Source organism: Rhinoderma darwinii, chromosome 6 (assembly GCF_050947455.1).
Source record: "Rhinoderma darwinii isolate aRhiDar2 chromosome 6, aRhiDar2.hap1, whole genome shotgun sequence".
Taxonomy (NCBI): Eukaryota; Metazoa; Chordata; class Amphibia; order Anura; family Rhinodermatidae; genus Rhinoderma; species Rhinoderma darwinii.
The window spans coordinates 91,732,464-91,752,995 of NC_134692.1; the positions used below are offsets into that span (position 1 = coordinate 91,732,464).

Genomic DNA, 20,532 nt, shown 5'->3' on the forward strand with positions numbered 1-20,532 from the left:
TGTCATTTAATCTTTCATCAACTGCCAATTCATCAAAATGGCGCTTGACTTTGGGGATCCGTTTCTTTTCAAATTGTTGAGAAATGCCCCATTGTTGTGCAAGTGATGCTGCAGTTTGTTTTGCTTCCTCAAATTGATTCCTGTATTGACCAAGACTATCTGTAACATTCTTAATTAAACCTGAAGCCTTGGACAAATCAGTATTTTTTGTTTGCTAAACTTTTGAAACTGCATTTATGTTTTCCAAAAATTTCGTCTGAAGTGCAACTAATAATATAAATTTAAATGACTCATTTTTTGTTTAATAGAGGCAGCCTCTTCTCTTTCTTTTGGTTTTGATAATGTAAGCATGATCTTTGACAGTGCTTGCAAACAGGGCCGGCCTTAGGATAGTTGGCACCACGTGCAAAATTGTCTTTCGGCAACCCACCCCATCATAGCAAAATGCCCCATAAAAAAGTATAATGCCCTTCATGGACACAGTAATTTGTCCTCTAATTGTGCCCACACAGTATTATGCCCCCTAGGTGCCACACAGTATATTACCCCCTGTAGTGCCGCTACACAGTATAATGTCCACGTAGTCTGCACTCTGTGGGGAGGCTATATGGCACAATCTACAGGGGGCACTTTCAACAAGTGGGATGTGTGTGGCAGCTGGGGGAGGGGGATATTATACTGTGTGGAGACACAGTATAATGTCCCCTCCCCCAGCTGCCACACACAGCCCCCGTTGCTGAAAGTGCCCCCCTGTAGCTTGTGCCATACAGCCTCCCCATAGACAGTGCCATAATTCCCCACCTCCCCCTTGTAGACAATGCCCGCCAAACAAAAAAAAATTGTACTCACCTAGGCCACGTTCCCATGATGAACTGTGCTGCTCCACAACGCCAACTATTGGATCCTTGCGTAGGCCGGCATGATCCTGTAGCCTAGTACAAAGTTTACCAACCTTTTCGGACTCGAGGCACCACTGGAAACAAAAATCAGCCCCCCACTCACAGTAAAATGACCATCAGCCCCCCACTCACAGTAAAATTACCATCAGCCCGCCACTCTCACTAAAATGACCATCCACCCGCCACTCACCGATGACCCCTGAGGATAGAGCCACACAACCCTCTGTAGAATGTGCCACACAGCCCCTTGTAGGTAGTGCCAGACAGCCCCCTTTTGCGTAGTGCCACACAGCCCCCTTTTATGTAGTGCCTCTCCATAATATAGTCCCTGTGTGCATTAGGGCCTAGTATAGAGTGGCAGAGGTTTTTAATTGTGTCCATCAATGCATCCGCAGGGACCAACTAAGGAATGCCCCTAAAACGCAGGTTGTACCTGCGGTTTCAGTTCTCTTGATCCTCCAAAGCTCTAAATGCCAAGTTTAAATGTGTTTGGCAGGAGGAAAAACCTTGCGTGGCAGTATTATTGAAATCCAATATGGAGGCCTGAGCCGATTCTAATGTCTCCACTCTTTGACCTATGTGACACATGTCCTGCTTAATTTCAGCCAGGTCTTTTACAAGTGGCTCTAGGGCCTTAGTCAGTACCTTTTGGAAGAAGGTTCTTGAAAGCAGCAATAAACCAGTGGCTCCCCCTGTATCACTCTCTCTGTCCGAGGCCTCAGACATCTTGTGAGCGCGATGGCGTCTGTGCCATCTTGGGAGTTTGTGCTCTCGCACCGATTGGCTTTCTTTTTGATGAATTTATCCATGTCTCACTGCGCAGCAGTTGGTCTGGAGATATCAGGAGCATCTCTGTTTATACATTTCTAGCACACACTGCTAGCTTGTAATATTGTGTGTAAGGGTCCTTAAAAAACACCAGTTGTATGCATTGTCAGACTGGCATAAGGTAGGAATCAGTACAGACTGATTTCTAGCATGCATTTTATAATCCGGCATATAGATTTTGTTGTAGCATAACAGCCAAGTAAGCCTGTAGTAGTATAACATCAGACTGCCTGATTGAATACCATTGTAAAATAACAACCTGTGTTCAATGAATGACCCACCTGTGTCGTAGTAGTGTAACTATCTACACAAATTGCAGTGAAGGACATTGGTATTGGCCAGGGCCCCTAAAGAAATAATCTCCAAAATAGATTGCAAACCCTAGACTACAACCCACAGAGTGAATGGCTGAGTGGGGAGGATGAGATATATGTGATCAAATGAGTCGAATGTTCAAAAATGTAGGCTGTGTGGATGTTAATAGACCGAGACAGAGTAAATGAAACCGGAATGCCGCGTGTAAGGAATTGAGGATGATAACTAATGTAGATCGTGACGGGGAGGGGGGGGGGGTGTAACATGTGTAAAGTATGATGCGGCCACAATACAGTATTGATTTTTAGAATTATATTGTGTGCACTGTGTAAAATGTTTAGTGTGTTGTGTATGGGGTTAAATAATTTGAGTTATAAATGTAATCAGTTCTTCTCCTTTGTGTAAAGCAATGTGTCTTATCTCTACATTTGCGCTGTTGTCCATAAGAACACAGAGTGAGTAAACTATTGTAATCGTGTGTACCCCTACTGTTCCCTACTCCCACACACAGTTTATTGGTTTACAGTAATTAATATTAGCAGATATATTATTCTCTGCTTTATTGAATAAAGAATTACAATTCTTATTTTTGTTTTTACACATGCAGGCAAATGCAATAGTACTGCCTAAATGTTATTTTTTAAAATGTGTGATGTTTTAAAAGTAAATGGATGCAAGGTATCTAAAAGATAAAATGTATTTCTGTCAGGAGAAAGTCTCTATTGCTCTGGGCTATTGCGTATTATGGGAGGCCAAACTAGTGTCCCCCACTTAGAGTGCCCAATATCACTATGTTGAGATATGTAGCTTTGAACCCTCTACATTACTTCTGCAGAGTCCAAAAAGGGGGGAGTAGTGATGAGACTGATCAGGTACGTCTCAGTGACAACGCAGAATTTTGTTTTGTTTTGAGTTAATGAATTTGGTTTTAGGAGGTCTACAAAATGTGTATGAGAGTAATCCAGATTTAGAGTTTTTCTGTGTAGATGGTTCCAGATCCTTCCACATCAGTAAATATGGCACTGGGTATGCTGTGCTGTAGTCACCACTCAATATGAGGTATTGTGTTAGAGACCACTCCCCTCCAGCAAATCTACACAGGAGGCAGAAGTGACGTCACTTATAGATGAGTCTTTACAGATTTAGATGGTAAGGAGGTGAAAATTACCTCAACACTGCTAATTTTATGCCAGATTTTAGTAAAAATAATTTTGGTTTGTTTTTGTATTAATCAGATATTTACAGGATGTGATGGGGGTGGGATTTACAAGTGTTCTGGATTATCAGATGAATATGAAAAAAAAAAAAAATCTCCACTGTTTTGAAATAGACTATCTATATGTAACATGGATTTCCAATGTAAATTTGTAATGTAGAAATACTTAATCATATACAGTATGTGCAAGACAGGACACTCGGTAGTCACGATGCATGAGGTAAATCATCCAGAGACCACTCCCACCTTCTTGCTCCGTTCAAGAAGTGGAGCTGGAGGTGCTCGCTGATGCTTGAAACCTGGCAAAAGGTAAGACAGCCAACATTTACACTGACTATAGGTATGCTTTTGGCATCGCCCACGATTATTTCTGTGGGTAGGAGCCAGGGCCGCACCGTCCATGAGGCAAGATGAGCATCTCGCCTCAGGCGGTGGCCTGCTGCCTCTCTGAAGGGGTGGCGGCGCCACTGAAACCAGCTGCCGCCACACCCTCCTGCACTTATTGCACCTGTATCTATAGAACGCAGGTACAATTAAATGCGTCAGCGCTGAATTGGCTGCCTAAGTCTGTGATTGGCTGCAGCGTTCACATGGGATGAAACGTCATCCCAGGATGCCACGCTGGAGGGAGGAACACAGACTTCTGGGTAAGTATGATTTTTTTTTTCAGAATTCTGTTTTTTGCGGCTTAATAGCTAAGAACCTGCAGCAAAATAATGCAACAGTTGCTATTTAGAAAACCCGCAACAAATAAGCAGCGTTTACGCAAATACAATTGACATGCTGCAGAATAAAACTTCGCAGGTCACTTTCTGAGCTTTTTTTCCGCTCAGTATTTAAGCAGTGTGTGGATGAGATTTGCTTGATCTCATCCACTTTGCTACTGTATTTGCTGCAGATTTAACTGACCATTAAAAGTTCGGATAATTAATATGGTTCAAAACATTCTGTTGTAAAACAGCATTTTATCTGCAGATCCATACCTTTTGTGCAAGACATTATGTACAGAGTACAGAGTCTACCTCATTTTATTCTTCGCTTGGTGCATAGCTTAAGCAATAAAATACATTTTCAATTTATTAAATGACATTCAGATAAAAAAGAAATCAAGATAAAAATTCTTGGGTTGTTTTAGTTTCAAGTTGTTTTATTTTTAAAATAGCCTTTTATTTTACAGACTGCAAGCTACTTAATACATGGGTAGTAAAACTGTCGTAAACAATAGTTTAGAAATAGCCGTGGCTCAGAGCAGCCACCAGAACATTGATGAACTTCTCCCAAGCAGCCTCGACCTGAGGAGTGAAAGCAGATCCCAGTTTGGAGGCCAAGACAATGACCAGAACTTCTCCAAGACGCTGTGGATAAAAGGAAAAATCAGTCATATCGGCTTTAGCTATTTTATAATATAAAGTATTATAGTAATGTACTACTTAGTATCACACTATAGTAAAAATTCCCAATTATTTGCATTGATTATTTTTCTATTTTTTAGAGATTTATTGTGTTTATCTTCAAAAGCCTTAAATAGTTACGTTCTTTGTTCAACTATAAATGTAGTTAAATAGGAATTGTATTGCAGAAAATGTATTATTTTAATATATCTGTATGGTGCGTTACCTTAAAGTTCTCGGGATCCACATGGAGCTCCTGGGCGTGAGTCTTACTGAGGTCAGCAAAGTAATGTTTTACATCATCCAGGTGCTGAATGGCATTGCCAACAGCTGTAAGCACCTTCTTGCCGTGAGCCTTGACCTTGGCATTGCCAGAGATGGCGGTGACATTGGACAGGTTTCCAAAGGAGCTGAAGTATCTCTGGGTCCAGGGGTACACAACCAGTAGTCTAAAAATCATAAGCAGAATGAGAAAAAAATACTAACTCTTATGCCTAGTTTACACAGAGTTTTTTTTTTCACAGGCAGAACAAAATCTGCCTCATAATTCCTTCAGGACATTTGAGGCAGATTTTGAATTGCCAGAGTTATTTGATGATTTTTTGGTCAGCCACATAAACTTTGAATAGAGTAGGAGCCCACATAGGGGCCCCTGCGGTTAGACATTTATCAGCTATCCTCTTAATTTTGGGAAACCCCTTTAATTTCCAAGGTAATGTTTCAAATTTGTCATGTTTAAATTTAGCTAACCTAAAGTTAAAATAACAGACAATGACAGCGGCCAAATAGGGTAACCAGAATAAGTTTGAAAATTGAGCACCCTAGACCCCTGCTCGGAAGTAATGGTTCTTTATACTGATAAATACAAAGAAGGATTTTTATTGTGTGACACACTAATAAAACTACAGCTTGTATATAAAATATACTTATACTGTCTAAAGTATTAAATTCATGCATGTGTATTACCTGGTCAGAGCTTCATGCCCGTCCTTTTCAGCATTAACCTTGCTCCATGTGGAGGAGATGGCGGCTCTCTCTTCAGTTGTCCAATGAACCATGATGGCTGTCTAGTGCTATTGTACACTGGAAATGACAGTGAAGCCATGAAATGGATCCTTCTTTTTATAAGAGTGTCACTGAAGGTCCACCTATACTCCATTACTGCTGTGTCATGCTTGTGCCTCAGTCCTTGAAAGTCTGATTGGTCTGGAAGGTAATAGTGCTTTCTAAGCAGATCAAAATGCTGAGCACACAGTGCTCTCTGAAAGAATAAAATCTATGCTTAAATATATTGATATAATGTTCTAATGTACACCATAAATGAAACATCATAAAGTCCACAAACTGACAGTCACGACGGTAACTTTTAATTCTCATGTAATTTAGCAATCCTACATTTCTAATATATCCTCTGTTAAATTGGGGCATAAAGGGCTAATCTTAGACACTACGGCTGCATAGAGGTTGCATTATTCAGACGAACGGGATATACACGATTTTCACGTGCGTCGCACAGACCTATATTAGTCTATGGGGCCGTACAGACATGTACGTGATTTTTACGCAGCGTTGGTCTGCTGCGTAAAAGTCACGACATGTCCGTTCTTTGAGCGTTTTTCGCGCACCATGCACCCATTGAAGTCAATGGGTGTGTGAAAACCACGCATGTCACACGGAAGTACTTTCGTGCGAACAGCGTGATTAGTGCAACAGCTGTGAAAAGGATGAATGAAAACAGAAAAGCACCACGTGCTTTTCTGTTTACAAACATCCAAATGGAGTGTCATAATGATGGCGGCTGCGCGAAAAGCACGCAGCCGCGCATCATATGATGCTGACACACGGAGCTGTCAAGTGCCTTTTGCGCAGGCAAAACGCAGCGTTTTTTGCGTGCGCAAAAGGCACACGCTCGTGTGAATCCAGCCTAAGGGTGCCTTCACACACAGCATTCTTAGAAAAAAACATTGCGTTTTTAATGGCGTTTCTTTCTGCCTTTTTTTAAATTTATTTTTTAAATGTTGTTTGTACTAAATCAATAGGCAATTATGAAATGTACTACAAATAATGTGCTTTTTGTAGAGGCGTTTTTCTGCACTTTATATGCATTTTTTAGGTCCGTGGCAGTTTGTTTTTCAAAATGATGCAGCCTCCAGGTATGGCACTATTTTTAAGGTGTTTTCCCATAGGCTTGTCTATAAATTTGCATAATAAACATTGAAAAAAAAGCCAATGAAAAGTTGCGTGCAAAAAATACATGAAATTCATGGTGTTTTTACAAACCACAAAAAACTCTGTGTGAAGGAAAATGTATGGGCATGCAGCTCACTAGAGCTGTTACAGGTGCAGTCATAAGGTTTCCTACGCACATAGTTTTTTTGCAGTGTTTTTTGGGACACCAGAATTTTTACATGTTTTTGATGGTTTGTTTTTTAAATGCAGGCAACTTTTTTCAAGCGTTTTACAAGTCCTATAGAGAAAAAAAACGCCTGAAAATACACCACACCTAGAGAATGCTGTGGTTTTTAAAAAAAAAAAAAAGACTCCATTGACCCAAAAAATCCACTAAAATAAAGAAAAACGACACAGCACAAACTGTAGTGAATTTAATATTTTCTATTGATTTACAGTCAACATTTGGCAGCAGGGTTTTTTTGCCTGAAAATAATGTGGCAAAAAACATCAGGAAAATTCTATGTGTAAAATTACCCTTAACAGTTTGTGTTCTTTTAATGGCTCTGGGAAAGAAGTCACATGAAATTTGCTTTTTATCTATAAGTCATCCTTACTGTCCCACGTGGCGACATCTGCATGTGGCTGAAACCCCATTCACTTGCGATGGCCAATGGCCACTGCAAGTGCATGGGATTTCATTTGAATGCGCACACCGCTACATGGGACCGTACCCTAAAGGAAGCAATTTATTGATGATTTGCACTTACTAAAATACAAGCAAGGGGTTAATAGAGATGAGTTGCTAGAAAGTTAGGGCACAGAGTTCTGCAATGCCATCTCGTTCAATTTTTTTTTTTGTGTCAAGACCATCAAGCAACTGTATTTAAACACCGCATAATTACAAAATAATTTTTTAGCATGCCAGGAAATTTGAGATGGCTATTAAAACTATTGGGACCAGCTGCATAAGAATGTTTATTGACTGTGACTCTCAAAACTGTCAACTGTGATTGCCCGAATTGTATGCATTATCGCAGCGTGTCAAGATTCCACTAATTAAGCCAAATTATTATATTTTTTTATTGTATCTTACTGTATATGCCCTTTGTAGTATATCAGTGAGATCTCTTACTATATTAAGTGATAATAACATCATTGCAGCCCCCTTCTTTTAGGGGTTTTGAGGGGCTGAGTGGTCAGACCACCCCTGTTCATACCCAAGCAATAAATTATTAATATGATGTGAAAACCCTTGCGTTACACAAAATATTGCAGCAGCAGTTATACATATTTGTCTCCCTCCCTGAGTTCTTTCTTCTGAATCAGCAGGACTGAGAACTTATCAGACTTGTCACAGCACCAGCCAGTATGAGAGTGATTGCATATATCTGATCTTTTCTTAACCCCTTTCTCACTAGGTTACCACTATAGGCTTTATGAAAGTCATTTTTTTTAATCTCCTTTAAAATAAATCTTTGTGCGCTCGGATGTATGTCCTGGATACAAATTTGGACATGTTGCTCCGTTCAGACGTTGATCCAGGGATTTATTCTGATTGACATATTTGGAGTCAGGGAGGAATTACAGTTAACATTTGGCTGCAGTTTTTTTTTGGCTGAAAAAATTACGCAAAAAAACATCTGGAGAAACACTGCAAATACGCATCGTTTTTACTGAAAATTCTATGTGTAAAATTACCCTTAACAGTTTGTCTTCTTTTAATGGCTCTGGGAGAGAAGTCACATGGAATTAGCTTTTTATCTATAAGTCATGCTTGTAATGGTACTGTCAGGGGCGTAACTAGGAAAGACTGGGCCCCATAGCAAACTTTTGACTGGGGCCCCCCCTCCCCTGGGTGTCACACAAACCCCCCCCCCTTGTAGATAGTGCCTTTTTTACAGCCCCCCCCCTGTAGATAACGCCATACAGTCCCCCCTGTAGATAACGCCATACAGCCCCCTCTGTAGATATCTACAAAGGGGGCTGTATGGCACTATCTACAGGGGGGCTGTGTGGCGCTATCTACACGGGGGCTGTATAGCGCTATCTACAGGGGGGCTGTATGGCGCTATTTACAGGGGGGCTGTATGGCGCTATCTACAGGGGGGGCTGTATGGCGCTATCTACAGGGGGGCTGTATGGCGCTATCTACATGAGGGGGCTGTATGGCGTAATCTGCAGGGCCGCTGTATGGCGCTATCTACAGGGGGCTGTATGGCGCTATCTACAGGAGGGCGCTATATGGCGTTATCTGCAGGGCCGCTGTATGGCGTTATCTACAGGGGGGGTTCTGTATGGCGTTATCTACAGGGGGACTGTATGGCGTTATCTACAGGGGGACTGTATGGCGTTATCTACAGGGGGACTGTATGGCGTTATCTACAGGGGGACTGTATGGCGTTATCTACAGGGGGACTGTATGGCGTTATCTACAGGGGAGGGCTGTATGGCGTTATCTACAGGGGGGACTGTATGGCGTTATCTACAGGGGGTCTGTATGGCGTTATCTACAGGGGGGCTGTATGGCGTTATCTACAGGGGGTCTGTATGGCGTTATCTACAGGGGGGACTGTATGGCGTTATCTACAGGGGGGACTGTATGGCGTTATCTACAGGCAGTCTGTATGGCGTTCCCTACAGGGGGGGTCTGTAGGGAACGCCATACAGCCCCCGCTGTAGGGAACGCCATACAGCCCCCCCCTGTAGGGAACGCCATACAGCCCCCCTGTAGGGAACACCATACAGCCCCCCCTGTAGGGAACGCCATACAGCCCCCCCTGTAGGGAACGCCATATAGCCCCCCTGTAGGGAACGCCTTACAGCCCCCCCCTGTAGGGAACACCATACAGCCCCCCCTGTAGGTAACGCCTTACAGCCCCCCCTGTAGGGAACGCCATGCAGCCCCAACCCCCCCAAAAAATGTGACTTACAGTGTGAAAAGACAAAAGACATGTATCCCCTATCCACAGGATAGGGGATACATGTGTGATCGCTGGCACTGATAGGGAGAACGGGGGACCTATAGTCCCCCCAAGTTCTCCATGACTAACCTCTGACTTCAGGCGTCTGCGCAGCTCCATAAGAATGAAAGGAGTGTTGTTCACGCATGCGCACAAGTGCGATCGGCGCTCCATTCATTTGTACGGAGCTGCCGACACAGACCCCGGAAGTCCGAGGTTTGTGATGGCGAACTTCAGGGGACTTTCAGCCCCCCGTTCTCCCTATCAATGCCAGAGATCACACATGTATCCCCTGTCCTGTGGATAGGGGATACATGTCTTTTGTTTAATGGCAGAGCGGGGAGATACCTCCCTGCTCTGCCGTAGTGTTAAGAGGTATCGTGCTGTAGCAGCCATAGCGGCTGCTAGTGGAGCCTCCGGCCATGGTGGGGGCCCGTGCCGGCGGGCGACACAGGCCCCATCATGCCGCGGGCCCCGTAGCAGCCGCTACTGCTGCTACGGCGGTAGTTACGCCCCTGGGTACTGTCCACGTGGCGACATCTGCATGCGGATAAAACCCCATTCACTTGCGACGGCCAATGGCCACTGCAAGTGCATGGGATTTCGTTTGAATGCGCAGACCGCTACATGGGACCGCACCCTAAAGGAAGCAATTTATTGATGATTTGGACTTACTAAAATACAAGCAAGGGGTTAATAGAGATGAGTTTGCTAGCAAGTTAAAGCACAGAGTTCTGCAATGCCATAGCATTAATTATTTTTTTTTGTGTCAAGACCATCAAGCAATTGTATTTAAGCACTGCATAATTACAAAATACATTTTTAGCATACCAGGAAATTTGAGATGACTATTAAAACTATTGGGACCAGCTGAATATGAATGTTTATTGACTGCGACTGTCAAAACCGTCAATTGTGATTGCCCGAATTATATGCATTATCGCAGCGTGTCAAGATTCCACTAATTAAGCCAAATTATTATTATTTTTTTATTGTATCTTATATGCCCTTTGTAGTATACCAGTGAGATCTCTTACTATATTAAGTGATAATAACGTCATTGCAGCCCCTTCTTTTAGGTGTTTTGAGGGGCTGAGTGGTCGGACCACCCCTGTTCATACCCATGCGATTTATTATTAATATGGTAGGAAAACCCTTGCGTTACACAAAATATTGCAGCGGCAGTTATACATACTTGTCTCCCTCCCTGAGTTCTCTTCTGAATCAGCAGGACTGAGAACTTATCAGACTTGTCACAGCACCAGCCAGTATGAGAGTGATTGCATATATCTGATCTTTTCTTAACCCGTTTCTCACTAGGTTTCTACTATCTTTTAAAATAAATCTTTGTGCGCTCGGATGTATGTCCTGGATACGAATTTGGACAAGTTGCTCCGTTCAAACGTTGATCCGGGAATTTATTCTGATTGACATATTTGGAGTCAGGGAGGAATTATTCCCCTAATGAGGCAAATAGCATTAACCTCATGGGGGTTTTGCCTTCCTCTGGATCAACACAGTAGGATTATAGGTTGGACTTGATAGATAGACTACATTTCCTGTCTTGTTCTCCAGTGCAAGTATGTAAAGGTTTCTGCCTGAGCTCACTCTAGTGCAGGCTACATACAGTTGTCCGTGAGAAAACATGGTTGTTCCAAGTTGACACCAGCAATTTTCAGGGACTGGCCTTGTGCCTTATTAATTGTCATTGCAAAAGAAACTCAGACAGGAAACGTCTCTTAAAATGCAATGGTGAATTGAATGCGTGGTCATCATGGATCAGAGGGAACTGAGGAATAAAGACATCTTCATTCTGAGAACAGCCAGTCAGTATTGTAGCCTCAATCCAGGGGTATAACTAGGAAAGACTGGGCCCCATTGCAAACTTTTGAATGGGGCCCCCCCTAACCAACGCCACCACAATCCCCACCCTCCCGACAATGAACATTTATCAGTTCAGTGTGTAATGTAAAAAGGCAGCTGGGCCGCCTACTGTACTCTTTGTTAAATTATTTGTAACCCTGTAACTAACAGTTAGGCACTGATATTATAATTTTTTTAACACTTAAGCCCTAGGTGCACCACGACGCAACTGTACGTCCGGGTGGCCAGTGTCTTAGCACACGGGCATGTACAGTTACTGCTCAGTTCCCGGTGCACACTGTCGGCGATAGTGTGTTCCGGGAATTGGGAGGCCAGCTGTTCCTGACAGCTGACACTCCACTGTTGCCGATCAGCGGCTCATTTAATTTCGGCAATTAACCCCTTAACTGCGGCCATCGATTGCAATCGCCGCATTTTAGGTGTTTCTAGCACATCGGCAGACCTTACAATGAAATCGTGAGGTTTGCAGATGGCTAGCATGGCGACCGGAGGCCAAGTAATGGCCTCCGTGTCTGCCATGTACGGAAGCCTATCAGGACCAGCCTCCTGATAGACTTCCTGTCAGAGTGACAGGACGTCACTGCCGTTCGCCATGCACACTGTCGGTGACAATGTGCATCGGGAACCGGGACGTCAGCTGTCCCTGACAGCTGACACTCTACTGTTGCTGATCAGCGGCTCATCGCCGCTGATTTCGGCAATTAACCCGTTAAATGCGGCGCTCGATTGCATTTGCCGCATTTAGTGGGTTTGTAGCACATCAGCAGTCCCCATGCAATCGTGGGGGTTGCTGATTCTTGTGATGGCATCCGGAGGCCAGATAACGGCCTCCGGGTATTCCATGTCTGGAAGCCTATGAGGACCAGTCTCCTGAGTTATGGCTCTCAGAATATAGTGACACAGAAAATAAACAATTTTATAAAGAAGTGATTTTATTGTGCAAATTTCCCGTGCGGACACTCGACCAGTGTCCCAAATAACCAGCACACTCCAAAATACGAGACAGCACTCCAGTTGTAATGAAAAATAGGATCATTTTAATCACCCCTTGCGACGTTTCAGCCCTACTTCATGGGGCCTTTCTACACATTTCAGTGAACAGTGCACATTTAAATACATGGTTTGTCAAGATACATGATTAAACAATAAAAATACAATAAACGCAGTATTGCATGATTCTCTGGTTCAAAAACAAAATTTGCAGTAAAACATCTCCAGTAAGTTTCAATACGATTTTAGTGATCATTGTGTACAATGGCTATTATGAGGGCATATCGCCAATAATGTATAAAAAGATCTAAATATGATCTAATTAAATAAGTGGCAATTCATAAAGTGCAGGTGCATAACATACAAAACAATTAAAAACGTTTTAATCATTAGTATTGAGCTCACCCTCCGGCGGATCCCCTCACTTCCTCCATGCTGTTTTGATGTCTCGGTGACTTCCGAGAGCAAGTGCGCCTGCGCAAAGCCTGATATCTCACATGTGACTGTTCCTACCATTTCATCCTGAGTCATGACACGCACTGGTGAGTGAAACGCATCTCGTGCGTGCTCAGATGGACTGATCACATTTGTAGTAGATTAACCTTATGTGTCCCATTCCGGAACAACACAATGTAAGTCAAGTATTCTTTATTAATTGTTTAGAAAAACAAAAAATTTATATGCAGCTTCTACCCTTTGGGTTAGTTTGAGGCTCAACAAGAGGTGGCAGTCCCCTTTTGAACGGAGACGTTTCACCCTTGATAGGGCATGACACTATGCCTGATCCGTTTTACACAGATTGTGCTTGTGTCGTCCCAAGAGAGCCATAATAACCACTCATGAGGGGAAATTAGAAGCAGGACTATGTCCTGAATTAGACTCAAATTCTGTGTTAATTTAAGGTTTTCAATCGCTTTCGAATGTGTTTCAAATGTGTTTTATAGAAGATAAACATTAAGATATTTTAAAAATAGTAAGGTAACAGTCAATATACGCAATTCTTCAAGCCATGTGCATGATATTCGGATGAGGGGATCCGTGCTGGGTGAGTCTTCACAGTTGATCTGTAATAGACAGAGAACAAAGAAAATTCATTAAATTGAATAATAGATACATTCTGTCCAATCTATTTCAGCCCAATATATAGAGTACAATGCAGGGCAAATGGGCAAAATACCTCTCATCCTATACCGCTCAATTTAAAATCAGCATTTAATCCGTATGGACGTAGTGTGTTTAATCTATAGATCCACTCTAACTCGCGTTTTTTCAAAAAAGATACTGTATCCCCACCTCGTCTAGGTCTGGAAATATGATCTAGAATTCTGAAACGTAAATCTTTTTCCGTATGATTCGCTTCCACAAAATGTTTGGATACCGGTAAATCCATCCTTTTATTACGTATAGTGAACCTATGGTTATTTATACGTGTTTTGCAATCCAGAGTGGTCTCTCCTATATATAAAAGATTGCAAGGACATTGTATCATATAGATGACCCATTCCGATGTACAGGTAAGAAATTGTTTGATTCTAAACTCAGTTCTAGTTAAGGGATGAGTAAAGGTTTCTCCTTTAATCATGTACTTGCAATTTACACAATTAAGGCAGGGAAAGCACCCCAATTTCTGCTTCCCCAAAAAAGTTTGTGTTAGTTTTTTAGTTGTGCCGACATCTGCTTTGACTAATTTATCCTTCAGATTCTTCGATCGCTTGAATGACAAAAAGTGGAGGTGCCGAAAATTTCGGAACGTATCTTAAGTTACTATTAAGTATCGGCCAATGTTTGTTTATTATTTTTGCTACATCTCTGCTAATTTCATTGTATGTAGATATAAAAGGTATTCTTTTGTTGGTATTCTTTTTATTTATTTGCTTAGACATTTGTATGAAAAGGAAGTCCTCTCTATTGGACTCTGTACCTATGTTGTTGGACTAATTTCCTAGGATAACCCCGTTTGATGAACTTCTGACCCATTTCGTCCAGTCTCTTATTACTTATCTCCTCTGCATCAACTATTCGTCTCACCCTTAGTAATTGGCTGTATGGAAGTGCCCTTACTAAGCCCCTTGGGTGACTGCTCTCATATCTCAAGAGGTTATTCCTATCAGTTGTTTTTGTATGAATATCTGACGATAGTTTCAAATCTGTTTGAGTGATTGTGATATCCAAAAATTGTATTGAAGTGTTGGATTGTACCAAAGTGAATTGTACATCTTTGTCTATATTATTCATAAATTTATGAAACAAGTCAAGTTCCTCGACTGTCCCAAGCCATATGAAGAAGATGTCATCTATGTATCTCCACCACCTCAGGACCTGTCTGAAGTGGTGGGATACATAGACCGACTCTCTTTCCAAAGTCGCCATAAAAATATTGGCATAGGTTGGTGCCACATTAGCCCCCATTGCCGTACCCCTCAATTGGATATAAAATTGATCCTGAAACAGAAAATAATTGTGTCTCAGAACGATATCCAATAGAGAGAGTAGAAACTCTATGCATGCAGGTGTGTGTTCAGTGTTCAGCAAGGCTTTACGTATCGATGAAATCCCTCTGTCATGATCGATCGATGTATATAGACTCACTACATCAAACGAACATAGCAGAGCCGTAGCAGGGATATTGATGTCTCTCAATTTCAATAGAAAGTCAGAGGTATCGCGGATATAAGAGGGAACCTCAATTGCATACTTGCGTAGAATTTTATCCAAAAAAATAGAGATTTTACCCAGGATAGATCCAATACTAGAGACTATGGGTCTACCTGGGGGTTTCAAAAGGGACTTATGTATCTTTGGAAGTACATATATAATAGGTGTAACTGGATGTAATACAGTCAAAAATTGTTTTAGATCTTTATCAATAATATTATTTTGTATGGCTTCCTCTAACGTTGTCTCTATGAGTCTTCCTATAATGAACTTGGGATCAGTTATCAACTCTCCATACACCTGTCTATCTTGTAATTGTCTAATGATCTCTTCAATATATCCCTTAGAATCCATGATCACCACTGCGCCCCCCTTATCTGCTTGCTTAATTGTTATCCTGTTATTTCCCTTTAATTCTGCAAGAGCCTCTATTTCCTCTCTGGTCATATTAGGGTGTTTAAATCTCTGTGTATTGGATCTTACCCTCAGGCTTTCAATATTCAGTTTGACCGCTGTAATAAATGTTTCAATCGCTGGTAAATTGCAAAAAGGGACAAAGTCGCTTTTGAGGGAAAGATCAGAATCACATAATTTTAATTCTCCAACCCTATCGCTATTACGAACATAATCTTGCTCTGCAAACCAGGTCTTCAATTTGATTGTGCGATAAAATCTATGTAAGTCTAGTTCTAGTTCAAACCAGTCAGTTTTTGACGTAGGGCAGAATGACAAACCCTTATTGAGTACAGTACAGGGTGGGCCATTTATATGGATACACCTAAATAAAATGGGAATGGTTGGTGATATTAACTTCCTTTTTGTTGGCACATTAGTATATGGGAGGGGGGAAACTTTTCAAGCTGGGTGCTGACCATGGCGGCCATTTTGAAGTCGGACATTTTGTATCCAACTTTAGTTTTTTCGATGGGAAGAGGGTCATGTGACACATCAAACTTAAGAAAAACAATGGTGTGCTTGGTTTTAACGTTACTTTATTCTTTCATGAGTTATTTATGTCATTATGGGTGTCAGGTCCGAGCATTCCTAGATGAACAGTTTCCTGGAAAGTGGATTGGTCGTCGTGGGCCAGTTGAATGGCCCCCTAGGTCTCCCGATCTGACCCCCTTAGACTTTTATCTTTGGTGTCATCTGAAGGCAATTGTCTATGCTGTGAAGATACGAGATGTGCAGCAACTGAAACTACAGATACTGGAAGCCTGTGCTAGCATTTCTTCTGCGGTGTTGCTATCAGTGTGTGAAGAGTGGGAGAAGAGGGTTGCATTGACAATCCAACACAATGGGCAGCACTTTGAACACATTTTATAAGTGGTCAGAAACTTGTAAATAACTCATGAAAGAATAAAGTATTGTTAAAACCAAGCACACCATTGTTTGTCTTGTGATATTCTCGATAAGTTTGATGTGTCACATGACCCTCTTCCCATTGAAAAAACTAAAGTTGGATACAAAATGGCCGACTTCAAAATGGCCGCCATGGTCAACACCCAGCTTGAAAAGTTTCCTCCCTTCCATATACTAATGTGCCACAAACAGGAAGTTAATATCACCAACCATTCCCATTTTATTTAGGTGTATCCATATAAATTGCCCACCCTGTACATCCTCTTGCGTTTATATATGTACACTTTATTATGTCCGTTTCTCATTGGCACATATATATGTTTTGTTTTGGTTGTTTTGTAGTGTAAAGTTTATCACAGCATTTTTTGCACTTTTTTATATATATATAATTTCTATATAAATTTCTATTGAATGTATCACATATTATGTTACCACATGCACTTATCAACGCACTGTATGATTTAATGATCACGTCATTCTATATATCTTTGGTATATGTTTTATTTTTATATATGTTTATGTTGCAAAATTCTAATAGTCACATATGACAAAAATTTATATTGTTATATTTTGGTCACATTGACACATTCACGATGCATATACACATAAGGATTGGTCTATATAGATATATACTTGTATATTTTCTTCTTGTGTGAATACGGCAGTTTTCTGAAAGATTTAGAGACAAAATGTTGTTAAAATTTACTATAAAATTTTAATATTCACCTGTAAATAAATATATCATGAACAATTGCTTACGACCTTAGAACATATAAAGCGAACCCTGATCAAGTGCGCATGCGCAGTCGTCCATAGCTCACTATTAGCTGGTATCTTTATGTACACGTGATGAGATGCGTTGCGATGATGCAAGCACGCGCACACCCCACGTGAGGCATGACGCCTATACCATGTGATGTGATGCTGTGGACAAATGAGCTCATGACCCCGACGAATGATCAAGGTATTTTGTTTAATATGTTTTCCCACATGGGTAGATCGCTCTGCAATTGGTCATCATATATGATAAATAGGTAGTGCGAATTGGTAAGTGCCACCCCCAGACGAAGGCGGAAGCCGAAACGCACGTCAGTGCAGGACGCCAATCTTGAGATTCAGCAGCATGAGTTTGTATGTCACTATATATCCCAGACCACTTTTAAACCATTTGCATTTAGCACTTTATATTAAGAACACGGAACTTTTTGAAGTAGTGGTATACTATAACGCTTTAATACATACTGGATCCCCTGTGGAGACTAATAATAGCTCTGGTAGAATATCTTTCCAGTAGGATGCACAAACGTCTGATATTTACTCTGCACTATGCACTTGTACATTTTGTTTTTCACAACATGCATTCTACTGTATATGGATATTGAATATTTATGCATTATTCACTCTTGCTTGGCGATCCTCTTTTTCATCTGAGGAGATTCATTTTTAAATGCTTTGTGCATGTAATTTTTTAGAATTGATGTAATAAAAATTTATATTTGATGTTTGACTTATAGACTCAGCGGTCTCTCTTTTTGGTATTATATATAAGGAGTACAGTCATGTTACCTTAGTGAATTAAATTTAATTATAATGTAGAATGATGGATATGTATGCCCTGTGGATAGGTTGTATGGCTTCTTATAACTTGTGCAGTTTTGATGTACATTCAGTTTAGTATATGGTTCTTATTATAATGTTTATAACTGTATGTAATACACTCACCTGGTACATGATGGATCGGATATGTATACTCTTTTATGTTTGTGGGTGACCGTGGTGGTGGCATCTGCGACGGTGGTTGTCTCCGTTCCGTTATGTCCTTTATTTATGAGACAACATATGACTTTTATATAAGTCTTTAATATGACAGGCATAATAAAAATATATTTATTCCTATAAAAACGGGAACGATGTCAGTATGGTTAACATGATAGTCGATGATTAGCATTTTCTCTATAGCTATCTAGTCTAATAATCGATATAAGGTCATTTAAATTTGAGATCATTGTAAATACTTACCACTCCGTATAGTCACTACATTGTCCAGATGGTCCTACTTTAGTCGTAGTGGCTCTCCCCATTGGTTGTATCCTCGTCTTCGTGAATGAGTTGGCGTCATGGTGTGTGATTTGTGATTGGCTGTTTCAGTGCTATTTTCGGCTGGTGGTAAGTCAGAATGTGGGTTTTTAAATTATGGACATTTAGATAAAAATAATATAAAAAAATCTATAGGATTGCATAATCTAATATTTTGCTAAGTGGGTCTTTAAAAAATCATGAATAGGTGAAACTTGTATGTTGCAATTAATCTGTAATGATTGGGGTAGGGAAACGGACAAGTGAGCCCTAATCTACCCGCCACTCTGTCCCTGCCTACTTGCAACGACCCGCCCTAGGCGACGGGGTACAACTGGTCGGCGGTCTCTACGCTCAGTAAGTGCACGAGACAAAACATTAAAGGGAATATAAAGCAAAGGGAAAGGGGCAGTTGCCCACGGCAACACCGTGAGCAACAGAGTGGTGAACGAGCCAAGTCAAACCAGGAGAGCACGAGGTACCAAACGCAGAGCAGAAGAGTAGTCAGAAAGCCAGGGTAAGAATGGAGCAGGATCAAATTGTTAGGAGCTGTAGCTGGGCCAGGAAACCACACGGAAAGAATCACAAGCAAGGAGGAACAGGAAAGGCAGGTATAAATAGACAGAGGGCGGGAGCTAGCTGAGTCTGGCCAGGCTGCGATAGGCTCTCCCACTCCTAAGCCTGCCAGCCTGAGTGGTGGAAGCTAGAGTCAGTCTCAGAGAGATAGACTCAGGTGAAGACTGATTACCTAAGGAAGTTAACCCCGAAGCTGTGCCTGGCAGATCCTTTACAGTACCCCCCCCCCTTTTATGAGGGGCCACCGGACCCTTTCTAAGTGGACCTGGTTTACTGGGGAAACAAAGGTGGAACTTCCTGACCAATACCCCAGCGTGAACATCCCGGGCGGGTACCCAAGTCCTCTCCTCAGGCCCGTATCCTCTCCAATGGACCAGGTACTGGAGGGAGCCTTGGACCATCTTGCTGTCCACAATCTTGGCCACCTCGAATTCCACCCCCTCAGGGGTGAGAACGGGAACAGGAGGTTTCCTCGAGGGAGCCAAGGCGGGGAGCAGCGTTTAAGGAGGGTGGCATGAAACACGTCGTGTATACGAAAAGATGGGGGTAACTCCAGCCGGAAGGAGACAGGATTGAGGACTTCAATTACCTTATACGGCCCAATAAACCGGGGAGCAAGTTTCTTGGACGGGACCTTAAGACGCAAGTTCCTAGATGATAACCACACCAGATCCCCGACCATAAACAAGGGGTTAGCAGAACGTTTTCTATCAGCCTGAGTTTTTTGTACGCTCTGGGACGCCTCTAGGTTCTTCTGAACCTGGGCCCAGACTGTGCACAGTTCCCGATGAACGACCTCTACCTCGGGGTTGTTGGAACTACCAGGTGAAACGGAGGAGAACCGTGGATTAAACCCAAAATTACAGAAAAAGGGGGAGACCCCTGACGAGTTACTGACCCGGTTATTAAGGGAAAATTCAGCGAGGGGAATGAATGAGACCCAATCATATTGACAGTCAGAGATAAAACACCTTAAATATTGTTCTAGAGATTGATTAGTCCTCTCAGTTTGGCCATTGGTTTCAGGATGGAAAGCAGAGGAGAAAGACAGATCAATCTCCAACTTCTTACAGAAGGCTCTCCAAAACAAAGAAACAAATTGTACCCCTCTGTCCGAAACAATATTGACCGGGACCCCATGGAGACGCAGGATGTGTTTGACAAACAAGGTAGCTAACGTCTTGGCGTTGGGTAGTTTCTTGAGGGGC

General features: G+C 41.9%; 1 protein-coding gene across 1 annotated transcript; it reads right to left on the reverse strand.

Annotated features, from left to right (window-relative positions):
• Positions 1-4,484: 4,484 nt before the first annotated feature.
• Positions 4,485-5,757, reverse strand: LOC142656374 (hemoglobin subunit beta-2-like). The gene is made up of 3 exons (XM_075831289.1): positions 5,616-5,757; positions 4,876-5,098; positions 4,485-4,613 (listed from the first exon to the last, which is right to left on the reverse strand). The coding sequence occupies exons 1-3, from the start codon at positions 5,705-5,707 to the stop codon at positions 4,485-4,487; spliced, it is 444 nt and encodes a 147-aa protein (XP_075687404.1). The 5' UTR covers positions 5,708-5,757.
• Positions 5,758-20,532: the final 14,775 nt, after the last annotated feature.